General features: G+C 39.3%; 1 protein-coding gene across 2 annotated transcripts in view; it reads right to left on the bottom strand.

The window, feature by feature from the left end:
* Nwd2 (NACHT and WD repeat domain containing 2) overlaps nt 1–24,768 on the bottom strand; it is a 152,560-nt gene that overhangs the window by 63,675 nt on the left and 64,117 nt on the right. Inside the window, exon 3 of one of the 2 annotated variants that reach the window (XM_015481746.2) lies at nt 6,964–7,080. In XM_015481746.2, the coding sequence (XP_015337232.1) occupies nt 6,964–7,080 (117 nt within the window). The remainder of the gene's footprint in view (nt 1–6,963; nt 7,081–24,768) is intronic. The other variant, XM_048784312.1, reaches the window with a different exon arrangement.

Raw genomic sequence — 24,768 nt, 5'->3', positions numbered from 1 at the left:
ATAGCAGCCAGGAAGCAGAGAGAGAATAGAGGGATCCAGGGAAAAGAGATAATCCCTAAGCACAACTCCCCAATGGCCTACTTCCTCAGCTGTACTCTAGTTACCACCCAGTAGTCTAGTTACCACTGAACAGTTCATTCCAATTATTCATCCATCAGATGGATTCATGCATTGATGAGGTTTCAACTCTCATAATCTGATCATTTCACTTCTGATCACTGATACATTGGAGATCCTGCTTCTACAACATGAGTTTTTCAAACCATAAGAACACTAATTAAAACTAAGGTTAGCCCGAACATTTTATAATCATGCTTTAGCTTCATTATTCTTCCAGTCTTGAAGAAATGAGGTACAATGACAGATGTGATGACTGTCACAGACCCTTTTTAAGCATATTGCATCTGCTACATCTTGGAAAAAGTCAAGTCCAGTATTTCATTGAGACTGCTATAGGCAATTAAGATACAACTGCTTCCCCACTGTTGGTTAATCAGGGCTATCTCTATATTCATAACTTATTCAAGTTGGAGACCAATTAATATCCACTTTCACTGGAATATAATTCAAAGCCTCTTCCACGTGCTTACTCAGCTGCCTCCTTCAAGGCTGGATAAAATTCCACAAGCCTCATCTCATTTTCTTGGGCAAGAAAATAACTTTGTAGTTAAAGGAGAGTACGATGGCCAATCCAGGAGTGTGAAAAAATACATTTTAAGTATAATATTGCTGGTGCTATATGAGTATTTGATTCTAGTCCAGGAACACTACATTTAACTTAGGCTTTCATTTAAATATAGGTTTCTAACACTTAGAGCTCTCATTTGCAGTTCAGGCTTTTTTATAACAACAGATGATATGTAAATTTTAAATTAAGGAATAAGCAGAGATTCCCTCTCCCCAAGTAAAAAAAAAAATCAGTTAAAACTATTAATGTTTCCATAATCATAGATACCAAGTGTAAACAAATATATTGAGAAAATTCAGTTGCCTTGAATGATTCAGTTCAGGTCTGCAGAATGGCTGTGCAGAATGGCTTCACAACTTGTCACGCTAAAGTTTGAAAGGCAAGAGGAGCAATGAGAATCCTATAACCAGATCTGCACACCCAGTGTAGATGATACAGAAAAGGAAGAGAAAGAAAAAGGGACTTCCGCATACTGTAGGTCAGCTAAGAAGAAAGGGCCATAAAGTAGAGCAGTCCCACAGGGCTCCCCCATATCTGCATGTTTCATGGGAGAATACCTCCTTTGACCTCCATCTCCAGGATTTTCTTCACATTAAACCCATGATATGCAGGAACAAAAACCACTCCTTCCCTGGTGCTTTAGAGGAGGAGAGTTAGAGCCAATATGAGACATGCTCATGGAATTTTGATGGTCCACGCTGATTTGTGATTCAACTTGCTCCTTACGCCCTCTTGGTTACTGATCTCACTCTCCACACACACTGCCCAGACAGAATAGAATTATAAAGAAAACAGAGTATGAATAATGAGAAATATTATGTATTCTTGCTGGTTAATATACAAAGATTTTACTTAGAGCAAATCATTAGATTTTGCAAATGTTGGAATTGTAGCTTTCTCCCCAACACCCATTTTGCTGTGTATATTTAAGCATTTATGATGGTCGGATGGAGCTACATTTCTTGTCTCTTGTTTCAAAACACCTTGTCACTAACTCTATATTCTACCTACCTCCAGGAACTGCTGTTCCTTGGGCTCTCAGGGTAACCTCATCTCCTCTGTCCCAGGTCTAGTCCTTTTAATCTTACTGTAAACATCACTCAGATTCCCCAAGAATCAGAACACTGTTCCTTCTCCATTTGGCTTCCACAGTTCTAACACTGCACTGTCCCACTTACCAAAATATATCATATTTAACTGCACCTCTCTCTTCCTATGTTTAGGTGGTGCTGAAGTGCATAGAAGTGGTATGCTACTTACCTACACCTCAGAGAACTTAGCGCAGTCTCAAGCATGGTGGGCACTACATAGATTTCCTTGTGCTGTTTTAGGCTACCACGTGAAATATGCATTACTAGAACCAAACTGAGCTCTTAGGTTGGTTGATCTGGACTGTGTATTGTGAGCAGATGCTAAGGAAATTCAAAGGGGAAAATTCAGAAACCTTTATGACTCTCCCCCGCCCATGATTTGCATTTTTGGCATTTTTCCAGCAAAAATTTTAGGCAGCTTCAAGTTTCTCTGTCCAAGGAAAAGAGATGAAGAAGTTCAGGTTCATTAGAGAATTTAATAGTTGACTTAAATAATCTTAAGAAAGCCTGAGCAACACAGCTTTATTTCCCACCAGAGAAAAGTACACTGCACACTAGATCAGTGGTTACTTGCTGACTCACTCAACTGCTAGAGAATGCCACAAAGAAAACAAACAGGACATTACCATATGTGGAGGGACTTGGGTTCTTCACCTTACCACAGCTTCTAATAAAAACATTTAGGGTCTTGGAATAGAAGAGTGTGGACTTTGTGACTGAAGAGACCTAGGTTGGAAGCCCGCCTCTATATATCACTAGTTGTGACTTCAAGCAGAAACCATTCAAATCTTAGCACCCACAATGTCAGAACTAAAAGATAGCTGCCTCAATGGGTTGGTATAAAATATAAATCTTAGGAGCTCAGGAAATACTGATTTGTTTCACTTCCTTGGGTTTCATTTTTTTTCTGTGTAAAAATCAGTATTTTAGATCACTTAGTTACTAGATGATACTAAGGCCCTTTCCAGCTCTAAAATGCTATATCAGATTTTTCTCTTTAGGTACAAAGAACACTAGGAAAATTTTAGAAGTATTTTAAAATCTGTTGCATTCTGATGAGGGTATCTTTTCATCTTCTAATTTCCTTAGATTTAGTTTTCTTTTTTTGAATCTCTTGAAATGGATAAATCATTTTCTTTTTTTTTTTTTTTGCCAAAAAGCAGGTTCTCGCTCAAGAGTTCAGAATTAATTCCACAAGCAATTCTTCTGGGGTGTTCCAAATTTGGAGAGATAACAAGAAGAAAACTTCCTCTTCCCATAAGTACATACCATAGAGAACAATGGAGATGAGACAGTATTACAGGGACCCTGCTCTTTCCAAAAGGTGGAATTCCTCTTGCTCTCCAATAGGTTATTTAAATGGTCTATGGGGTGGGACAGGTGAGAGGCCCACTGCATGAGCTGAGGCAGTTCTCTACACTTTAAAGATGAGGCAGGTGGTGACTCTGGACTCAACTGGGAGCTGTTTCCCTGTTAACTGCGGCCCTGGTCAAGATCTTCCTTGGGAGCAGGTAAAGATTTTATTCAGAAAATCCAGTGAATTTGCATCTAGCACAATAATATATACTGTATACATTTTATAAAGCTTTTTAAAAAATATTGACATAAGAACGAAGTTTTAAAACACTTTAATATTTGACTGAATCAAGTCTTAATCCTTCTTACATGTTGACTATCACCAACATTTTTTTTTAAGGGAAAACCATTCAATATCATATAAATGTTCAATATGAGTGAAAATTTCATTCTCATTGGAGAATAACCTAAATCATAGTTTAAAAATAACTAATGGTTGTGTAACTTTTTGTAAACTTCACAAAAACTCTACACGATCAATCTGATCCCCACAACAAACCTTTGAAGTTAATTCAAAATTTACTTTTATGCTTACCATTATTATGTCCTCACCTTTGTGGATATGATAAAGTGTGGTAGACAGCCTATCAGAACTAGGGCCTTCACCAAAGCTGTGAAATACAAAATTCTGGGCTTTTCCTCCTTCTGCCCCCCCTTATACTAATGTTGTTCTCCCTCAGTAGAGATCTCCCCTGAGCGAGTTCTCCACAAGCAGGATCTGACATTATGTCCAGGTGCCCTTACTCTAGAACCTTATCTCTTTGTGACCAAAAAAACGTGTGAAAACTGCTCTGTAGGACTGCCAGCACAGCCGCATGCCAATTATGCTTTAGAAAATAAAGTTGACGAGCATCAAGCACAAATAATACTTAAGTTGAAGTTCCCTCTGGACCTCATTCCTTGGGTATTTAAAATGAAAACTTTGGTCATGAATTCATCTGTATTTAACATAAAGGGCTAGTATCTGTTAAGTTATAATTTTTTCTTTCATTTAGTAATAGTGAATTTTCTTGCCCAGACTTTAGCATTAGGGTAAGTAACATGCCCAGCTTTTCATTTCCCAGGGGTCATTATGATTTTTAGAAATACTGGAAAGGAGCACTAGGCAAGGAAGTTTGAGTGCAAAAGAGATACACACATGCCTGTTACCATAGTTACAACAGGAATGGCCAGAAGAAGTGTACTTTTTCCTAGAAGCAGTGAGCAAGCCTTGTGTAGTTGGGACTACGGGATGAACAATCCTGTCTTGCTCTGCAGGGTTTCACTGTGGTTTGCCCTGAGTTTAAGCCTGAAACAGGGAGCAGAAGGAGGGACAGATGATTTGTTTCCATGCAATGAAGTTGTTGCTCCTGCCCCATCAGTTTGCTTTTACTCTCAGAACTGCACAAACTTGCAGTCTACAAATTACTCATTCCTTCTCCTTCTAGCAAGTTATTGGAGTTAACAGCCATGAATAATTTTAGTTAGTTTGACAGTCTACAGGTTTATAAAAGGGGGAGAATGTCTCTCTCAATCCCAAACTTCTTAGGCTGAATTAAGATACAGCTATGGAGATCATAGCAGATGAGCTACCCCAGAGTCTTCTCATCGTGTGATGCTTTCCACATCTGGCTTTTTGGAGCATGATGGAATGTGACCTCTGCCATCTTCCATTGTAGTGGTCTATATTTTTTTATAGACAGCTTTGTTAGTTATACCCTCCTTACAAGTTGAGGTAAATACCTATTATCCCCTCTACTTTTAGAAAAGGAAACTAAGTGTTAGAACAGTGAAATAAGTCATCCAGTGCCACTCAACTATGACAATCAGAGCCCAGGGCCATGTGACCCCCAAACCTGAGAGAAAGCTATGCCCTTTGACTTCCTCACCCAAAACTGAAAGAGGCTTCCTTATAATTTCCATCCCCTAGTCCTGGTCCTATCCTCTGAAAGTGTTTTAATTCTTCCTTCAGATGATTACCATGACTTTTAGGCCTATTCTGAATCTTTGAGAACACAGGTCACTGTTTTTAGACACTCATTTTCCAATCCCCTACGCTGGGTGTATTTCACATTTGTGCTATTGCAAAGCTCTCTAAAGGTCTGCCTGGTCTGCCCAGTTCTGCACCCAACAGACAAAGTCATCTTTAAGATGGGACTTGGCTAATTTCAGTCTTCTGCTCAACACACTTCTGTGGCTTCCTTTGTTACTCTGAGCAAAAATTAAATATTTATAATAAATGTCAAGATTGGAGAACTGTCTTAATGAAATTTTCTTTCCAAAATGGATAGTTCATCTCTTAACAAAAATACCATAAATTTGGAGCTTATAAACAACAAACATTTATTTCTAATAGTTCTGGAGACAGGACAGTCCAATATCAATGCACTGCATGTTTGAAGTCCAATNAAAAAAAAAAAAAAAAAAAAAAAAAAAAAAGATTCCAAAGCCCATGACAAGCCCACACCTCCATTCTCTGCCTTTGCTCTTCCTTTAGGCAAGGCAGCCAAGCAGAGCCTTCCCCTCCCCTGGAATGTAACTCTGCTTTCCAGTTTCTCTTCCCATTTGTCCTTCAAGTCACCTTCATCATTGAAGCCTTCTCCAACTGCTCTACCGAAAATAGTAAATCTTTTTCCTCTCTGGGATTCTCTCTGCTCTTTCTGTATTTTCCCTCCATAGCACTTATGACCATCTGACTTATTGTTTCCTTTAGTTAGTTCCTTGTTTCTTTTTTCTCTTTTCTTTTTTTTGCCTCCCCCTTTCATTCATATAAGAATGCAAGCTCAATGAGGACAGGAAATTTTATCTGTATTCAAGTCTAAGGTTAAATCATAAGAATCTGGATTACATGACATTTTTACATGGGTGACTCTGCCATACTCCCAGTACTAGCAATAGCTCCTGGCACATACAAAATCTCTATACTCCCTTTAATTCTTTTAGTAAAAACTTTGACATTAGCAGGTCAGATTTCTGAAGTCATCTCTGCAGGGATTTCCTATCCTATGTGGACAGGAAAATAGATGCATATGCATATAAATGTTAATAACCTTTTATGGATATACTGTCTCTAGCTTTTAACGATATGATATAGTATTTTCTTCATAGCCCTCATTAATAACCACCCAGTCTCAAAGCATCCTGTTACAATGGATTAGAAGAATCTGTCTGGATTCAAGACAAGGTTCTTAAACAAATCAGTGGTTTTACACAATTACCTGCCACAGAACGACTCACTTACCTTACTATCACATGCTACCCAGAGGAGTGAGCATTCTGCAGAAAATAATACTGAACTTGTAATGAATGACATTACACTTGTAAAATCTCTAGCTTATAATGAGCCTTTGAAAGTCATTACAGAAATGAACTCTTTCACAGGGTACCATTTTGTACTGGTGGATTTGACACAGTATATTTTGTTCACTTCAATATACTATGCAGCCACTCTGTTAAAAAATGCCAGAAATTCTAATGTTGAGAAACGGAAATACCATAATGCAATAAACTAAATGGTGGGATAAGATAAAACTACGTTAATAACTCTAGGACTGAACTGTAATCCTTACTGCTGCTCACAAGGTGTAGAAATCATCAACCCAAGCTATCCCTTCAGCTAACATTTCAAATTATTCATCATTAATTTGCAGCGCTTCCTATGAAAAGCTGAAGAAGGTTTTGTTCTCACATGTTGAGGGTGAGGATACAGTTTAACATTTTTAAAACATATGTAATTCCCTCCCCCATTTTCATGATTTTTAGAAGCCCCTTAAGAATCACAAATCGGCAAGAACTGTCAGTCACATTCATCTAGGGTTTAATATAAAGCATTAGTGTTTTTATACCCACAACAAAACATGGACCTGCAGAAGTTTTCAAGCAATCCTCCAGCAGCTTCATGCGTGTCTTCTGGAGCTCAGGGCTGTCCCATTCATCTTCATCAACGCCCCAGTACAGATCTATGACCTGGGGACAAATGGATGAGGCAGCATTAATTCCCCTGCGGGAAAATTAAATTCACCTGTGGGCTCTGCTCTTGCTCACAATGTCAAGCTAGGGTGACTTTCAACTTCTCTCTTTGCAGCATATTTTCCTTCAGAGAGGGAAAGTAATTTTTTCAAGATCCATCTAAAGTGACATTTTTTTAATTCTACGATGGGCTGGGAAGGAACATGATAATTTCTTTTTAAAATTTTTATTTTATTTCTGATTATACAGTTCCCATGAGCTCAGAGAAAAGGAAATGTGAAATGTCAGATGCACTGGGGTGCAGGCTTTCATTGTATTGAAATGGTAACAGAATTAAAAAGAAGAATGCAGCTGGGATAAGGTTACCACAGTATCTGAGGCAATTAAATCACAGTGTAAAATATTACTGTTATGTTTTAATATGAGAAGGGGAAATCACAACGGCATTAATACATATTGATCCCAAGTTAAGCATTTACATTGTTTTAAACAAACAAAAAAATCTCCCATAACCCTGTTAATATCATGCTTCCCCCTGGGGACAGATACTCTGGTTATGTCTGTTTTATCTGTGTGCAGCTTGGCTTTCATCCACATGTATCTGAAAAATGAGTGCTGGAAAACAATAAAAGGCACGCCCCGCTGAGGAGGGAGCCTAATAATGTTTTCTGTCTCCCGACTTCAAAGACTCCCAGGGAAAAGTCTGCAAGACTGTAAAAACTTTTACAAGCATGCTCTTTGAAAAGTACTACACTGAGCAGTAGGGGTTTCATTCCTTTTACTCAATTGCTATCTGCATAAAGTAAATGTTTCCAATTGCAGCTTTGAAGATTTCTTTTTTCCTTCCATTTTTCCCCACAAGCAGCAACAACACTCTCCCCCACCTCTGCTGAAGTCTTCATGAGAGACAGGGAGATGGAAGCACAGAAGGCAGGTCTTCCTCTGCAGCTCAGGCAGACCCCTGGAACTTTCTGTGCTGCCTGTTTCTTGTTGGTGGTCCCCACACAATGTGTATATACTAGATTTCGCTTACGTCAGAGTTTAGTTTTTGGAAGGCTGGTAGATCTATGACAGTTTCTGTATAATATAGTTCCATGACCCAGTCCATGACTTTTATTACATACAGACCTTTATGCACGGATTTGGGGGCTTTTCCTTTTAATGTACCTTGCAAGATTTAATCATACAATATTAAGCAAAGGGACATCTCAGATGATAACTTGAGCATCTCATCTGAGAGCCTCCAGCTGAGACTATTTAAAATTAAATAAAAATGAATGAAAATTTAGAAGTTCATTTCAAGTGCTCACTGGCTGCATGTGACTACTGGGCAGTGGAGATAAGCATAATACTTCACTATCATAGTAAATTCCATTGGGTATTTATTTAATTACCAAGTTTCAATAGAGCACAGAAATTATCTAGTAATGTAAAGTCAGAATGGGGACATAAAATAATCTAATTTGATGAATAATGGAAGTCCATGACTTGCAAGATGTCATGTTCCCAGCAAATCAAAAGGATAAAGAAATAACACTCAGCTGTGCATAGCAACACAGGCCTGTAATCCCAGGGACTTAGGAGGCTGAGGCAGGAAGATTGCAAGTTTGAGGTTAGCCTCAGCAGCCTAGAGAGACCCTGTCCCTAAATAAATAAATAGGCTGAGGATGTAGCTCAGAGGGAGAGCACTGCTGGGTTCAATCCCTAGTACCCCTGCCCCCAAAGAAATAACACTTATGTTGTGAATTTTTCTGAGTGCTTTAAATGCCATAGAGTAAATTAACCTCCTGCCAAGTTAGGACCTGTTTCTGATGTTTTAGAATAACAAGATGAACTTTTATACCTCACCATCCTTGGGAAGATGCCCAAAGAGCTGTGGCAAGTGCTGGGAACATGGTCTCCCCTTGGTGGGAACAGAATCCCCCTTGACATGTGGCTCTGGTCTCCTGTACCGAGAAGGAAATTCACAGTCTAGTGTGAACAATGTGTTCAGAGAAAAGCTGGGAAGAGAATGGATGGCTCGACTGGTTGGCCAGAGTCTGGGATTCACTGGGCTTGACCTGTTGGTGGGACCACTGGTCCAAGGCCAATGCTCAGGTGTGGTAAGATCTCAGGTATTCTCTGCCACTTCTTGGATTCATACTTGTGGCACAAAAGGAACTTTCCCTACCCTGTTTGGCTTGTCCATGGAAGATACCATATGGTAATCTGTCTGGGAAAACTACACAGCTGAGGCCAGGTGAATGGTAAAGAAACCTATGCTTGTTTCGAGGTAGGCATTGCAATCAAGCTTACTCATTTGCTGATTCTCTTTTGAGTGAATGGAGGACAGAGCACCACCCAATCTCTTAGTTCCAGACCCTCGTGGGGCTGCCACTAGGGATCACACTCCGCTCTGTATGATTCAGAAAAACCCCCTTCTTCCTGACATTTTATTTCCAGATCCTAGAAAATGGTTACTGAAATCATTAAGACAAGACATTTTTGGCCATCTGCCAATAAATTGTCAAACTAAATATATACAAAAACCACTGCTATATGAATGGTACCCCTTAGTTGTGCCATGCACAATCTAAAATCCATATAACCTTTTCTCTGTCTTTTTGGCTGACACTGGATATACAGTTATGTGTTGCATAGTAACATTTTGGTCAATGACAGACCACAGATATGATGGTCCCATAAGATTACATCACCTAGTGACATCATAGCCATCTTAGTTTGTGTGAGTACACTTTATGATTATGAAACAATGACAAAATTGCCAAATAACACATTTCTCAGAGGGTACCCTGTTGTTAAGCAGGGCATGATGGCTGAAGAAGATCTTATTTAAAACAAGTAAAGAGAAAATACATGGACAATATGAAGGTTAATATAAAAAAAGTTATAAACCGGCACTAGTTCCTCCCAGATTCTTTTAAGAACAAATTGATACAAAGTAATAATTAGAACAGACCACTGGACTTATATACATATATTATATATGTGTGTATATATAAAACATGTATAACAGTAAGAGGCAAAAAAGGTAGAAAAGAATGAGAGCTACTCAGGAGACATCTTTCTATAGCTTGTAAAACTGTTAAAAATTATAAATAGATTCAGATAAATTAAGATGCATGTGCCCTAAAATAATTATTAATCTAACTTGAATATAGTGAGAAAAAAACATTAAAATGCTACACTACAGAATATTCACTTACTGCAAAGGCAGAGTACTAGAAGAGCAACAGAGGAACACAAGAAGCATGAGATGGAAAAAAGTAAAATTGCAGATGTAAATCCAAGTACACCAATAATATCAATTAAATGTGAAGGGATTAAACAATCCAAAGTCAAAGATTATCAATGAAGATAAAAACAAGATTTAACTTAATGCTGCCTAAAGACACTATTTTAAATTTAAATATATATGAAGGAAGATCAGTAGAACAGAAGAAAGGTAAGGAGGAGGGAAGTGCTGGGGAATGATACTGGCCAAATTATATTGTGCACATATGAATATGTAACAACAAATCCCAGCGTATGTACAACTATAATGTGCCAATAAAAATGTGGATAAAAATAAATTCATATATATAAATAGACAGACAATAAAAGGATAGGAAAACATACCCTGCAAACAGCAACCACAAGAAAAACACATCATGCAAACAGTAACCAGAAGAAAGTTTGACTGGCTCTATGAAGATCAGACATATAAAGCATAAAATATAATTAGAAATAAAAGGGATAGTGCATGATGATAAAAGGTTCAATTCATCAGGAAGATGTGTCAAGCAGGAGTGAATATGTAAGGGCAGAGTCCCCAAAGACATGGCGAAAGGTCAGAAATGGAGAGAGGAACAGATGACTCAGCTATGATAGTTGGAGACCTGAACTTCTCATATTCACTAAGGAAAGAACAACCGGGAAGATTGACAGAAAACTAGAAGACTTGACCAATACTCAACACCAACTACAGCAAACGTATCTACAATACTCTACTCAGCAGCAGCTGAACGTTTTTTTCTAGAGTACACACAAAACATTCTCCAGGATGGTACATACATTCATTTAAAACAACTTAATAAAGTCAAACGGATTTAAATAATACACACAGTATCTTCTCTGAATACAACGAATGATTAGAAATTAGTGACACAAAGAAATTTGGGAAATTCACCAATTTTTGGAAACTGATATATTTGTAAATAGTAACAGGTCAAGGAAGAGATCATAAGGGAAATAAAATAATACTTAGATGGATGAAAATGAAGATACAACAGACCAAAACTTATGGGATACAACTAAAGCAGTACAGAAATTTTATAGCTATAAATAATTATATTAAAAAAGATCTCCAATTATCAAACATAATAATTTAAGAAACTAGGAAAATAAGAGGAAGCGAGAGTTAACTAAGTTAGCGGAAGCAAGGAAGTAAGAGATTATGATACAAATTAGGTAAACAGGAAAACAAAAATCAACAAAACAAAAACTTTGATTCTTTGAAAGGATCAACAAAATGGATAAGCAATAGCAATAAATAAAGAAGACTCAAATTACTACAGTCAGGAGTGAAAGAAAGGTTAATTATTACTGACCTTACAGGAATAATATTTATAAAAGAACATACTAGAAACAACTCACTGTATGCCAATGAATTAGTAACTTAGACGAAATGGACAAATTCCTAAAGACACAAATTAGCAAAACTGACTTAAGAAATAATAGACAATGTGAAGACATCTTTAAAAAGAGATTGAGTAGCAATTAAAAATTAAATACTGCACAGAAAGAAACTCCTAGGTCCAGATGGATGCACTTACAAGTTCTACCAAACATTTAAAGAATAATTAATACCAATTTTTCACAAACTTGTGCAAAAATAGAAGCAGAGGACATACTTCCCTGCTTATTCTGAGACTGGTATGATTTTGCTACAAAAACCAGACAAAAACTTTCCCAAAAAGATTGCTTCAATATTTCTTCTGAATATAAAACAAACCTCTTCAACTAATACTAGAAAACCTAATCTAACAGCATATTGGCATATAAAAATGATTATACAACACTACCAAGTAGGATTTATCTGTAATACTACATTAGTTAAATATCAAAAAGTCAACCAATTGAAATTTGTTATGTTAATAGGACAGAACAAAACCCACATGATCATCTCAATTGACACAGAAAAATCATTTGACAAAATTCAACACTCTTCCTTTCATCATAAAAGCACTCACGCAATTAGGAGTAGAAACAAACTTCTTCACTCCGATAAAAGGCATTTATGAAAACTCAACAGCTATCATCATACTAAATGGAGAAAGATGGAAAAATTTCCCCTTAAGATTAGAAATAAGAAAAAAATGCCCACCCTGACCCTTTGTATTCAACACTCTGCTGGATATTCTAGTCAGGACAATAAGGCAAGAAATAAATACAGACAACAAGGTCAGCTGATAACATGAGTGTTAATAACAGCATTATTCCTAATGATCAAAGAAGTAGAAACAACTCAAATTTCTATCAAGTGATCAGTGGATGAATAAATATGATATGTCTATACAATGGAATAAACTATTCAGCAATAGCAACATGTCTTTCTACTTTAGTAACTTTGTTTTAAAAAAAAATTCTGTTTCCAGCTTTGTTCCATTAAACTCTTCTGTCTCGTAAGTCTTTATGGGCAGAAAATGATGAAAAAAGATAAAATCAAGCAACTCCTGAAGACAGGGAAGAAATAAATAAATGAAATATTCACCTCATGTAATATAAAACACCACTTTGGACAAACATACGCCATATATCTGCATGGTCAATAAGCAGTAAAAACCACTTGGAATCTAAAGTGCTCAATAAGACAAGATTTATTACATACTTAAAAAAAATTAAGTTTAGCTTTTAGCCTAATGTCCAGGCCCTGCAGATGCTGGAATCTAATTTACTATTTATTGGAATACTAACTTGTTGTCAGCACATTTTATGTGCCTTTACTTATTTCATCATTTTAAGTATAAAAGCTCAGGAAAGTAATTTGATTTTATCTTTTTTACTTAAAACCATCTCACTTGTTTTAAAAATTCTCAGGGAAGCTAATTTATCATGCTTATTATGATGTGTTGAATGGATCTGAAAGCTAAAACCCAGCAAATAAAGCCTTAACAAATCTTATACCTTGCAATAAGATGCAAACGTTTAAATACTAAGATTACATAACAATAAAGCAACTTTTAAGAAACAAATATTAACTAAGTTTTATCCCCTAACCCCCAAACACAGGACCATCAATTCTGAATTCATAATGGCCTTACACTGTCATTGCTTGGAAAAGAACCTTTGAACATAAATATTTTCCAAAATGTTTTCTAATTTTCCATACTATAGGACACTATCTGAATGCAAAACAGAAGTGTAGCTACCCAGTTTTTTTTTTTAGAATAATCCCTTAGTAATCCCATAATAACTTAGGCTGTCCTAAGTTATTATTATGGGCAGTGATCACTCATTCCATCAACTCCACCATTGCTCAAGACATTTCCTCCATAAGAATAATCTTGTTTTGAGCTGGGGTGGTAGCTCAGTGGAAGAGTGCTTGCTTAGCATTTGTGAGACACTGGGTTCGATTCTCAGCACCACATATAAATAAAACAAAATAAAAGTTCAACAACTAAAGAATATTTTTTTAAAAAATCTTGTTTCATACTTAAAAACAACAGCTTGTCACTTTATAGTTGAAGTTAGTTTGGATGAATAGTGGCATTTCTCCAGATTTCACATCTATAAAACATGGCTTTTAAAATATCACTTTAAAAAGAAATAAAATCCATTCTCAAAAGGATCAACATCTGCCACCATTAAAAATATTCAGAAGAACATGGAGCAGGTTCAGAAACTTTTGAATAGCAACAATATTACTGTCCTAAGGATACAGCTTCTGAAGGACAAAGTGTGATGATGACAGCACTGGTTGGAATTTGTTTCAATCTCTGTGTTCCATTTCCAGAATGTTCTTCTTACAGAAGAAAGTAAGCAGAGAAGAACTTAGAACTCAGACTATTTTTATGGGCCACTGTTTACCAAAGATGAGTTAGGGTTTATATCTGTGAATGCTCTCTGGATAGAATGACTTGCCCAAGTGCACCGGTCAGGACAACCTGCAGGTCCACATCATCAATGGCTACAATTTCATCAGAACTATTACAAATACTGACTTTATGTCACCTGCAATTTTTTTCTTGGTCATAAGATACTTAACTAAGAGATATATGGGAACACAACTAAAAGAGGCAATTCTGGGAAAAGCAGGTCCTAAATCAAGCCCCACTGACCACTCCTGATCCCAGGGTTAAAAGCGGTCATCAGAAAACATGAGGTCACATGACAGTTCCTTTAAAGATTCACGAAGACAACTTGTATTAGGGTTCTCTAGAGGAACAGATCCACAGGAAGTATAATTACAAAAGGGGGACTTATTAGGTTGGCTTATGTGACCAGAAGGTGATAGTTGACAATGGCTGTCTACAGGCTAAACAGCTGGAAGAACCAGTAGTTGCACAGTCCAAGAGGCTGAAGCCCCAGAACAGGATGGATCAACGTTCCTACCCTAGTCAGAGACCAAAGGCTTCCAGATAATCCAGAAGGAAGCTAGAATCCGATATCTTCACCATCAAAGCAGCAGCAATCAAGAACCCATTCAAGAAGAATGGAGCTTGCATCTGCTGCTTCTTCTTTGCTCTTCCAAATGTTATTCCATCCAAGCCATCATCCTATTGGTCAGCCCTGCCCATGCTTAGGGAGGGGTCTCCATTTCAGTAGGATATCCCACATGCCAATCATTCCCAGACAACTGACATACCCATACACCTCTTAATCCTTGGCATCTCTGAATCCAATCAAGTTGACAATCAAATCAACCATTTCACAATTCAAGGCTCAGACCTGACAGCTGTGCTTGAGAGTTAACCTCTAGACAGCCCTAAAAATTTTGTGTGGTAAAGCGGAACTCAACTGGGGACTAAGGCAAAACCTCTGACTATCAGGGATTGATGCACATGGAGACAATTTTAGGAGCTTCTGGAGGCAGAGAAAGAGTGGCAATATGGGAGCTGGTGAGCACCTGCACTGAGCATAAGCTGGCAAAGCTCACTGCATAAAGGAACTTCAACCAGGTTGCAAGTGGGCACCCGGCACCCCTCAGTGGTAGGACATCTGACCACCAAGAGTGACTGAGGGAAAACCCAGTTAGCTCTGTTCCTGCTTATCACTGCTTTCCACAACCACATTTGAGTGTACATGTATCCTGTACTTCAATGGCAGCTCCCTAAATTATCTTCTTGCTTGCATTCTTGCTCCCTTTAACCCATTAACCACACTTGAGGCAGAAGGTTCTTTCAAAAAATGCAAATCTGACCGCTTTAGCAAAGATTTCCTTTTACTCAGCCATATGCTTATTTACACCTTAAACTTATGAAGTATAAAGAAGTATTATCCCTGTTTTATAGTTGAAAAACGAAGGCGCAGAAAAGTTAACCGACTTGCCCATAGTCACATAGGTAGGAATTGAGATGGGATTTAAATTTGGGCTTTAACACCATTTTATACCATGTTTAAGATTCTTCTCACTTTGAAGATAGTGTCTAGAATCCATGGCCTGACTTATGAGCTCCTCCATGATCTGGTCCTTGTCCAACTCTCCAACTTTATGTCATATCACATTCTCCTTCTCTGTTCATACTCTGGCTGCGTGTGTGTGTGTGTGTGTGTGTGTGTGTGTGTATGATGTATTCACATACGTATATACATCTAAAAGTATATAAACATTTACATGTATACATGTTCATACATATACACACATTTACATGTCCACATACATCCACATCTACAATTTTACCAATGTGCAAGTGTCAGAGGTTGTCTGGTACAGGTATTAAGAACATGGACATGGGAGCCAAACTCCCTCAGTTCAAATCCTGACTACTCTTACTTGTAGCAGATCTTCAACAGTTATTTATATTTGTATTTCTAAGTTTCCCCACCTAATAGAATGGGAAAATGGAATCTATCCTCTAGACTCATAGCAACGATTAAACAAATTAAGGTTTACATAGCACTCAGAAGTGGTGCTTGGCAGATAGTTTTCAATTTTTCCTCTGAAAATGTGTTCCCCCCTGCCTGGAACAATTTTTCTAACTAGTCATCTCTTCCTCTACCTGAATCCAGGATTCGGCTTAGACCTAGGCTTCCTTCCTTCCTGAGGACTCTAGTTGCATAGAGTCTATCACCATCCCCATATGCACACACAGAACACCCTGCATTTCCTCTGCAGCAGGCATCGCCCTGGTCACTGGTGCTCCTGACCGTGTTCTCTATGAGACTGTCCGCTCCAAGAGGCAGGGCTATTTCTAGCACTGAGGTCTCCGCTGCACTCATAACTCTGCCTGGTGCACAGCAGAATTCCATCAATATCTGGGAATAAATGAATGAAGCTCAGGGGATCAAACTCCTTAATCTGTCCCTGGAGACCTGGGGTAGACTCCACTGAAGAGGTAATATACATGCTGGTCTTGAAGGACATCTACATAGGAGACTCTTCTTCAGAGAGGGTAGGGCAGCCTTTTGCATATATAGAATAGTCTTGCAAAGGCAGTAATGTGACATGGCCTGTTAGGAACAGGTGGTAAAGGCCACAAGATCATAAATTTGGGGAGCTGAAAAGTAGAAGGAAATTATTTTGTAGATGAGGAAACTTGGGTAAGTTAGTTTTTTCAAGGGTCTGTATGTATCTAATTATTAACAAAACAACCTCTCAAGTAGTGCTCTTTTTATTCTCTGAAGACTTGTCAAAAGGTGCCTTCTCCCTCTGCTAAAATAGAAATAAATAAAAATGAGGATGGAAAAAAAATAGCTACTGTATGACCAGAATTTGAGAAAGGTTTTGTGATGACTGTATTCAACTGGGACACTCAAATGTCACCTGCAAATGGGGGCTATTTCCCATTCTGTTTATTGAAGGACTAATCCTTTTGGGTGATTTCCACTGCTGGAGGTAATCAGACAGCCACAATTTAGCAGAAAAGAATGCTTAGCCAAGTATAGCTCATCCAATAAATTCTGAAGCCTCCTCAAATGGCGCTACTTTATCTTCAGAAAAAAAATTAGGAAATTTGTGTATAAGTACAAATCAAAGGAAGAACAACAGGACCACCTTGGGAAGTCAGGCCAAAGAATTCCAAAAGAGCCACTCCAGGCTGCAGAAACTGAGCTGAGGTTTACAATTAAACTGGAACAATGAAGCCAACTGGGACAATGAAGGTCAATTATGACATAATACCTTCCTTTTGTCTTTTATCTCTAACTTCCTTCCGCTTCTATAAACTGGCTCACTCACATGGATGGGAGATGGATGATGTAACATGTTTATATTACTTTCAGAGAATATCAATTTGATAAGGTCTGTCCAGGCTTTTGATGGACAGCAGAGAAATGTAAAGTGACTAAACAGATTGGAGTCCTGGCCTTAGCCGAAATGATGTGTGATTCAATGAAGAGATGTGCACTTCCCTGTAGAAAGCAGCATCTATTTGATTAGCAGAAAATGGGAAAGGGGTGATTAGTTGACAATGTGCAGAGAAGACCAAGGGCATCACAACAAATCTTGTCAATTACAAATCCAGTGATGTCATCCATAGGGAGAAATGCATTTTGAGACTGAGCAGGCAGAGAGTTGGGAGAAAAAAAAATAGGGACAAAAAGGAGACTGGGCTGGAGGGAACAGGAGGGCTGTGGCGAGATGGCAAATAGTGCAAGAAAGGTAGCAGGTGGCACCGATGGACCATCAGTGTGGATGAGGATGGCCCAACTGAATAATTAATAGTAACGTCAAGCTAACACAAAACTCACAGAATCTAACTACTTTAATGTGCATAGAGAACGTAATTTCTTTATTTTGTCTGAAGTTAGTTTTAGGTTCTGGCCCATGTTTCCATCCTTTGCCAAAGAGGAGAGAGTGAACTTTTAGTTCTACTTTGTTTAAACCTTAGTTCAAAATGGTGTTTTTATGGAGTTTATTTGAGAGCTCATTCTGTCTTGGACCAAGGCACCAAGTCTCTCTAAAGTCATGGCTTCTCCCTCTCCTGGGATGACATTTGGGTTACCTCATATCACGGGGAGAGAAATAAGAGTTCTTAGGCACAGAAGAACAGAATGCCTAGCCAAGTATAGCTCATCCAGAGCCCACTGATTGCCTGCCAGTCATGGCTGGAGTTGGGGCAGATAAAACCCAAGTGCTGGCTTTCCTTCTCAGCTTGCTCAGAGCCTGGTGTTCTGTAGCTGATGCATCCCAGACTTCTCCGTTCTAGATGAAGAGCTCCAGACTTTTGCCCATGTGCCATCCCACTGTAACCCCAGCCTTTTGTGTGGTCATGTCTCTGCTATGGGTTCTGGCGGAGACTCTCAACTCAGGATGTGTGACACATAGTAACTGAAGGCAGCCTGGGAGAGTGTAGCCTTAGGGTCTCCAGGGCCACGACCATGATGTGACCAGCCCCAGGAGGCTCAGCGGTGGGGGCTTCCTACGCATACGGCAGAGGCAAGCTGTGCTAAGAGTTGCCCATCTACTGGCTTACTTTTGCCTACTAATGTACCTCTCCTCTTCTGAAGCAAAGCTCAGAGAAAGGAAATGGGGAAGCAAACCTGAACTTTGCCTTCATTTTTTCCTCCTCCTTTCATTTTTTTTTTTAAATGTCTAGCCCTGCCTTGTGAACAAACTGCACCTTTTCTGTACATTTAGATCTCCAGGGACAGAGGCCTACAGAATAGGCTGATGTGCCAAAAGAGTGATGAAAATAGTTGAGGGATCTTCTCTTAAGCTAACATCCTGATTCTGATTCTACGGTTGGACTGTATCCCCTGAACTTCACGTGTTGGAAACTTAATCTTCAACTAGACAATTGGGAGGTGGGGTCTCTTGGGAGGTGTCAGTTCACAAGGGCTCTTCTCTCATGAATGGATTAATGCTGCTCTGAAAAGGGGCAGAAAGCAGGAGTTTCTTTTATCCTTCCATGTTCTACCATGTGAGGATAGAGTGATCCTCCTGTCCAGAGAATCAGTGTTCAGGTGCCATGTTGGAGACAGAGACTGGACCCTCACCAGGCACCACCTCTGGGGGCACCTTGACCTTGGACTTTACAGCCTCTAGAACCATGATACAACAAAATTTCTGTTCATTCATAGATTACTCAGTCTCAGGTATTCTGCCATAGAAGTACCATGGTGTACTTTGGTCTGAACTTCTGGTTTAGTTTTGCTAAATAATCCCTTCTTAAAAAGAAGACAATAAATATTTCCTGGATATTCTTCCCATTCACATGCCTTCTTTACCACATGCTAAACAACCTTCACACAGACCTTAGAATGACCAGAATAAAGATCTTTTATTATACCCAAGAAAGTCAAAGATAAACCTTCATGATAGCTAGGCACAACAACTTGGGAAACTGAGGCAGGAGGTTGCAAATTTGAGGCCAGCCTTGGCATCTTAGTGAGATCCTGTCTCAAAAACAAACAAATAAAATAAATAAAAATAAACAGACTGAGGATGTAGCTCAATGGCAGAGCACCTCTGGGTTCAATCCCTAGTTCTCAAAAAAAGAAAAAAAATGTGCATTAATAATTTCATATTGTACTAAGTTCTGGATGAGGAGAAAGAATTAAAAGGGTAAAAGAGAAGGAAATAGATATTGGCTAAATTCCATCCACTTGACAAGGTACTTTTAAAAAAATCTCTTACAACCTTCTTGGAAAATAATCACTAACCCATTCATTTACAGAGGAGTCAACTGTGTATGAAAGAGATCAAACAATGTGCTCAGAATCATAGGATTGTAATCTGCAGATTCAGGATTTGAACACCAGAATATATAACAGAAAAATTCATGCTGTTTCCCCTATATGCTTCAATGGATGTAAGAGGCTGCACTGTACTGAATCTAAAATAGCTTCAGTGCTGGAGCTGCTCCAGTATTATACATATCACTAAAAAAGAAATGTGCTGCCAAATACACAATGCCACACCACTTATTTGTAAGATGAGTTCCAAATTCAGAGATGTTTAAAAAAATGTGAAAAGCCATGCATCCGAGAATCAATTAATTCTGGGAAGTACCATGACAGATAGGATTGTTTAAAGCAGCCCTGTATGGCCTGACCAGAGCAAAACCATGGCAAGGGCAGGGAGAGATCAGAAAAAGGTCCCCTTAGCCATTCAGCTATTAAGAAGTGGAAGATTGAGCAAAGCCAGAGACTTGTGAAATGCAAAGAAAATTTGCATTTACTTCTAAGAAATTTGCAGATGAATCAATGGGGACAGCAACAGATTGGACCCAGGTTGTAAAGGGTGGAAGAAGGAATTATGAGCCAAGAGTTGAAAGTCTTGAAGGCTGGGAATAGTGGCAGTTGGGAAACTAGGAAAATGGGAAGAGGAATGAGTTCTGTTTTGAACACATTAACATTCAAAACGTGCAGTTATCCTTATGCAACTATGAAGGGAAGAGAGGAGATGCTGATGCAGGGATGTCACCGTAAAGACTTCTGCTTAGGAAGATCAGTGCTCGAATTGTGGCTCGTGGGAGGGGGGAGATGAGCAAGAGGACAGTGCTGGACCTGTGATGCCAAAGGAAACATGGACAGATGGGACATCAGTGAAGAAGACAGGACCAACCCCAGACAGAAGAAGTCCAGTGGCACCTTCACCCAGGATGAGCATCCACCCCTTCTGGTGCCTCCAGCAGTCATTACGATGCCATCCTGAGACAGAAAGCAGGATTTTCCTGTGGCAGGTGTGAAGGTTTCACTCTCACACTTCTCTATGCACCTGGGAAGCCAGCAGGCTCCATAGAGTGAAGGGGAAGGGCTGCAGCTAACACATGGGAGGATTTCTCCCTGGAAGACCACACTATTACACTTAATTGCAAAGGCATACAAGAAAATCACTTTTGAAAGCTATGTTTAGCAAAAGTGCAAAAGGAAACAAATGGCACCTATCAAGACAAGGACTGTTAATTTAACATTTAGAAATAAGAGCGGTGAGAGTTATCAGCATGAGCCTCTCCTGATTTCAGATCATTTCAGTAATCAATACAGCAGGCAGATGATTGCCGACTGTTTTAGTCTTTTTTGCCTCATACATGACAGCCACTCAGTCATGATTCCACAGAATTTTTGAAAACTGTATTATTTTAGGTCCTGCATCCTATTAATGTAATGTTCAAAAGTAATCAAAAAGTTACTATTTTGATAAGTGAAATAACTATTTTCTTAATCATGTTCTGAGCTTTTTCTTTTTTAACATGTAAAAGTGAATTTTATTCCAATTACATCTCTTCTAGTTACTGTCTCTTTTGCATTCTTTTGGGTACCTGTCACTGGGAAGTCAGGCTTTGAGATGGCCTTTGAAGGACAGGGATAAGGGTGGCTGGTGGTGAAAGGGTATGTCTGATAGGAGGGGAAAATTGAAATGTGTACAGAGAATAAGATCTCAGAGTCCAAAACGAGCCATGGGCCAGCTGTGTTCCAAGGCTGAGACTGGCCTGACTGCTAATGTTAGGAGGAATAGCAGAAAAGCAGGAGAAATAGCTAGGCTCACATTAAAACCCTGGAGGCTATGGACGCCATTCAACACCTAAAGGAACCCACAATATGACCTTTCAAGAGGATGCTCTGGTGGTGGTGTATAGAAAGACTCAAGTAGGGTGCTGGTGGTGGGTGGTTCTGCTAAGCACATTTTTCTAAAACCCTACTCAACATGGAACTCTGTTCTAGGCCCTGGGGACTTAAAAACAAAAGAGTTCCTTCCTTCTGGCCTGGTGGGGGTAAGCAGGAAGAGACCTGTTAAGGTGCTATATCTTCATTCACTACTTGCAGCCCTGCAGGTTAGAGCAGGGTCTGAGCAGCAGGAATGGAGAGGAGATTTGAAAGCAAGAACAGGTGGTATCTGGGGAAGAATCATCAGCCTTTTATCTATTGGGTCCCACACCACATGCTTTCGCCCCAGTCTGCTTTTATTTTTCTCAGTTCATTCCCCTTGTTCTTATTTTTCTATCCTCTTTGTAGCCAAAGGCACTTAGTGAACACCAGCAAATTAAATGCCACGCTTAAACGCTGTGCCTTTTTCTGAATCCATGGGCATTCATCACTTTGAGAGGGCTTGGTGTTCTTTCCACTGTTGTTTTCCTCTCTGAGTAGTCACTCTGTAGGTCACACGCAGAATTAATTGAAGTTCACATAATCAGACTGGCGCATTTTCATTAAACATCTGAGTTTAAATGAAAGAAACAAAGGCAATGCCACAGAATGGCCCACTAAACAGGCACGTAGATCAAAGGCACATGGGCTGGCTTAACATACTACTGCATGTTTATCAATCTAATTTAAGAAAGCTTTTGTTAAATGGCTTATGATGTACCAGCTGCTTAAGTGACCACTGGGATGAGCTGAATAAGACACACGTGCAGTCCTTAAAGACAGGTGAGGAAGCGCCCACCAAGTGACATCTCATTCTCTCCATTGCTCATGTTAGAGCCTGCCATGACCACTTCTTGTTCCACCATTCCTCCCTGTTCAAAGCGCCTAAGCAAGCCTCTGAAAGTCTTATCATGTTGCTCTTTTCCTCTCATTCAATGAAATTCCATGTCCTTAATCTTGGCCCATAAGGTCCCTTATGATCCAACTTTAATGTCAACTGTAATTCTTTCCCTCACTCCACTCCTTTTTGGCTTCTTTACTTTTCTTAGGATGTTCTAAACCCACTCCTCAGATCCTTTTCCTTGTTCCTTACATCTGGAATTCTCCTTTCCTTGACATCTACATGATTTGCTGTCACCTTCTGCAGATTTCTGCTCAAATTCTTTTTGGACCACCTGGCATTCCCTAAACCCCCTTACCCCTGCTTTGTTTTTCATCAAAGCATTTATGGGATAAGCTGCACTTATTACTGCTGGAATTTATCCATTTATTATCTGTATCCCTCAACAACACTGAAAACTTTACAGAAGAGGGCCTCTGGGGTTTGCTTCTGTAGTCCCAGAGCTTAGAATGCTGACCGCCATGTGGTCAGTGCTCAACACACATTTTAAAAATATACTGAATGATTGGTAGTTATGCACAGAATTTTAGAGGAACAATAAGAAGGGCATATGTCACATCCTGGGATTAGAGAAAGTTTTCTTAAGGAAATGATTCGTGGACTGAGTCCTCTTTTTGTGTGTTCATTCCTCATTCACTAATAAAGTCTTACAGACTTTTCCTAGGTACCAGGTACTATTCTAGAGACATGAATGTAGCTTCCAGGAAGGCAGACAAGCCCCTGTTCTTGTGGGAGAAAGAAAATAAGCAAGCCAATCCATCAGCAAACAAGAAAGATATCTGAGACTGACACATGCTATGCAAAGAACTGAAAATACTGCATCATAGGGGCTGGGGATGTGGCTCAAGTGGTAGCGCACTCGCCTGGCATGCGTGAGGCCCGGGTTCGATCCTCAGCACCACATACAAACAAAGATATTGTGTCCGCCGAGAACTGAAAAATAAATATTAAAAACACACTCTCTCTTTAAAAAAAATACTGCATCATAAAATATCTATGTTGTGACTTCAGACTGTATCATCAGAGAAGTATCTCTAGGAAATGACATTTCAGTGGAGACCCGAGGGACAATTAGAAAGCAGGCCTATGAGGATGAAGAGCTAAGTATTCCTGACATGGATCATGGCTGAAGGAAAGAGCCAAAGCAGCACAAGAGGCGGCAGAGCAGTGGGCCAGGAAGAGAGGAGAGCAACTTGAGATCAGGTCGGAGAATGCAGGAGGTGACATAGGGGAGGTGCCAGATGGAAAGCACTGCAGGTGGAGGGACTAAACCCCCAAATATGAGCAAACAGAGGCAGGTACCAAATAGACTGGTGTGTCTAAGTGACTTGAAAATGGATTTCTTCTGGGTGCAGGGCACAAGCAAAGATGGAATCTGGGATACTGTGAGGTGAACTGGCTTCTCAGGAAGCTTCTGGCACATATTTTATTGCAGCTGAGGAGAGAGAACAATGTCGCTGGAAAATATAGCTTCTGGGAAAAGCTCCATAAATAACCTACTATAAAAGTCTAGAGTAAGAAGTACAGTCTTAGAAGGTTCAGATGTTATGTATTTGAGCTCCTGCTGAGCTTACAACTGGTAAGCAAATGCAACCTTGCAAGGTTTACTTATTCTAAACACCATCTCGGACCTGTAAGGAGTGACAATCCCTAGTATAAATACTGAGCTGAAGGATGGGTCAATTAACTTACTCTGGGGTCCTAGTCCATGTCTTCTTTTCAGGATCTCACCGACTGACCCAGTACACCTGTCTAGAATGATTCTTGCCCTCAATTTATTCTACAGGCTTTGCCTTCTGCAATTTCCCTCTGGCTCTCTTGTATTCTCCTGTGCCCACCGCTAATTTGGAAAATATACTCTTTTTCCCCCTCAGCAAATCCTTGTCAATACTGTGTTCTATGGAGGCCAGTCAACAACCTCTTCTCTTTACTAACAAGAAGGATGCAAAACAAACTCAAAGAAGGGATTAATATGCTTGGACGCATTTCTTTTTCTATAGTAACAGAGTCCCGAAGGAGTGTCCAAGTCGTCGGGAATCCTGACAGATTGGAAG

This window comes from Marmota marmota, unplaced genomic scaffold (genome assembly GCF_001458135.2).
Source record: "Marmota marmota marmota unplaced genomic scaffold, marMar, whole genome shotgun sequence".
Lineage (NCBI taxonomy): Eukaryota > Metazoa > Chordata > Mammalia > Rodentia > Sciuridae > Marmota > Marmota marmota.
The sequence above is the reverse complement of the archived record's forward strand: the minus strand, read 5'-3'. Positions and strand labels throughout refer to the sequence as shown.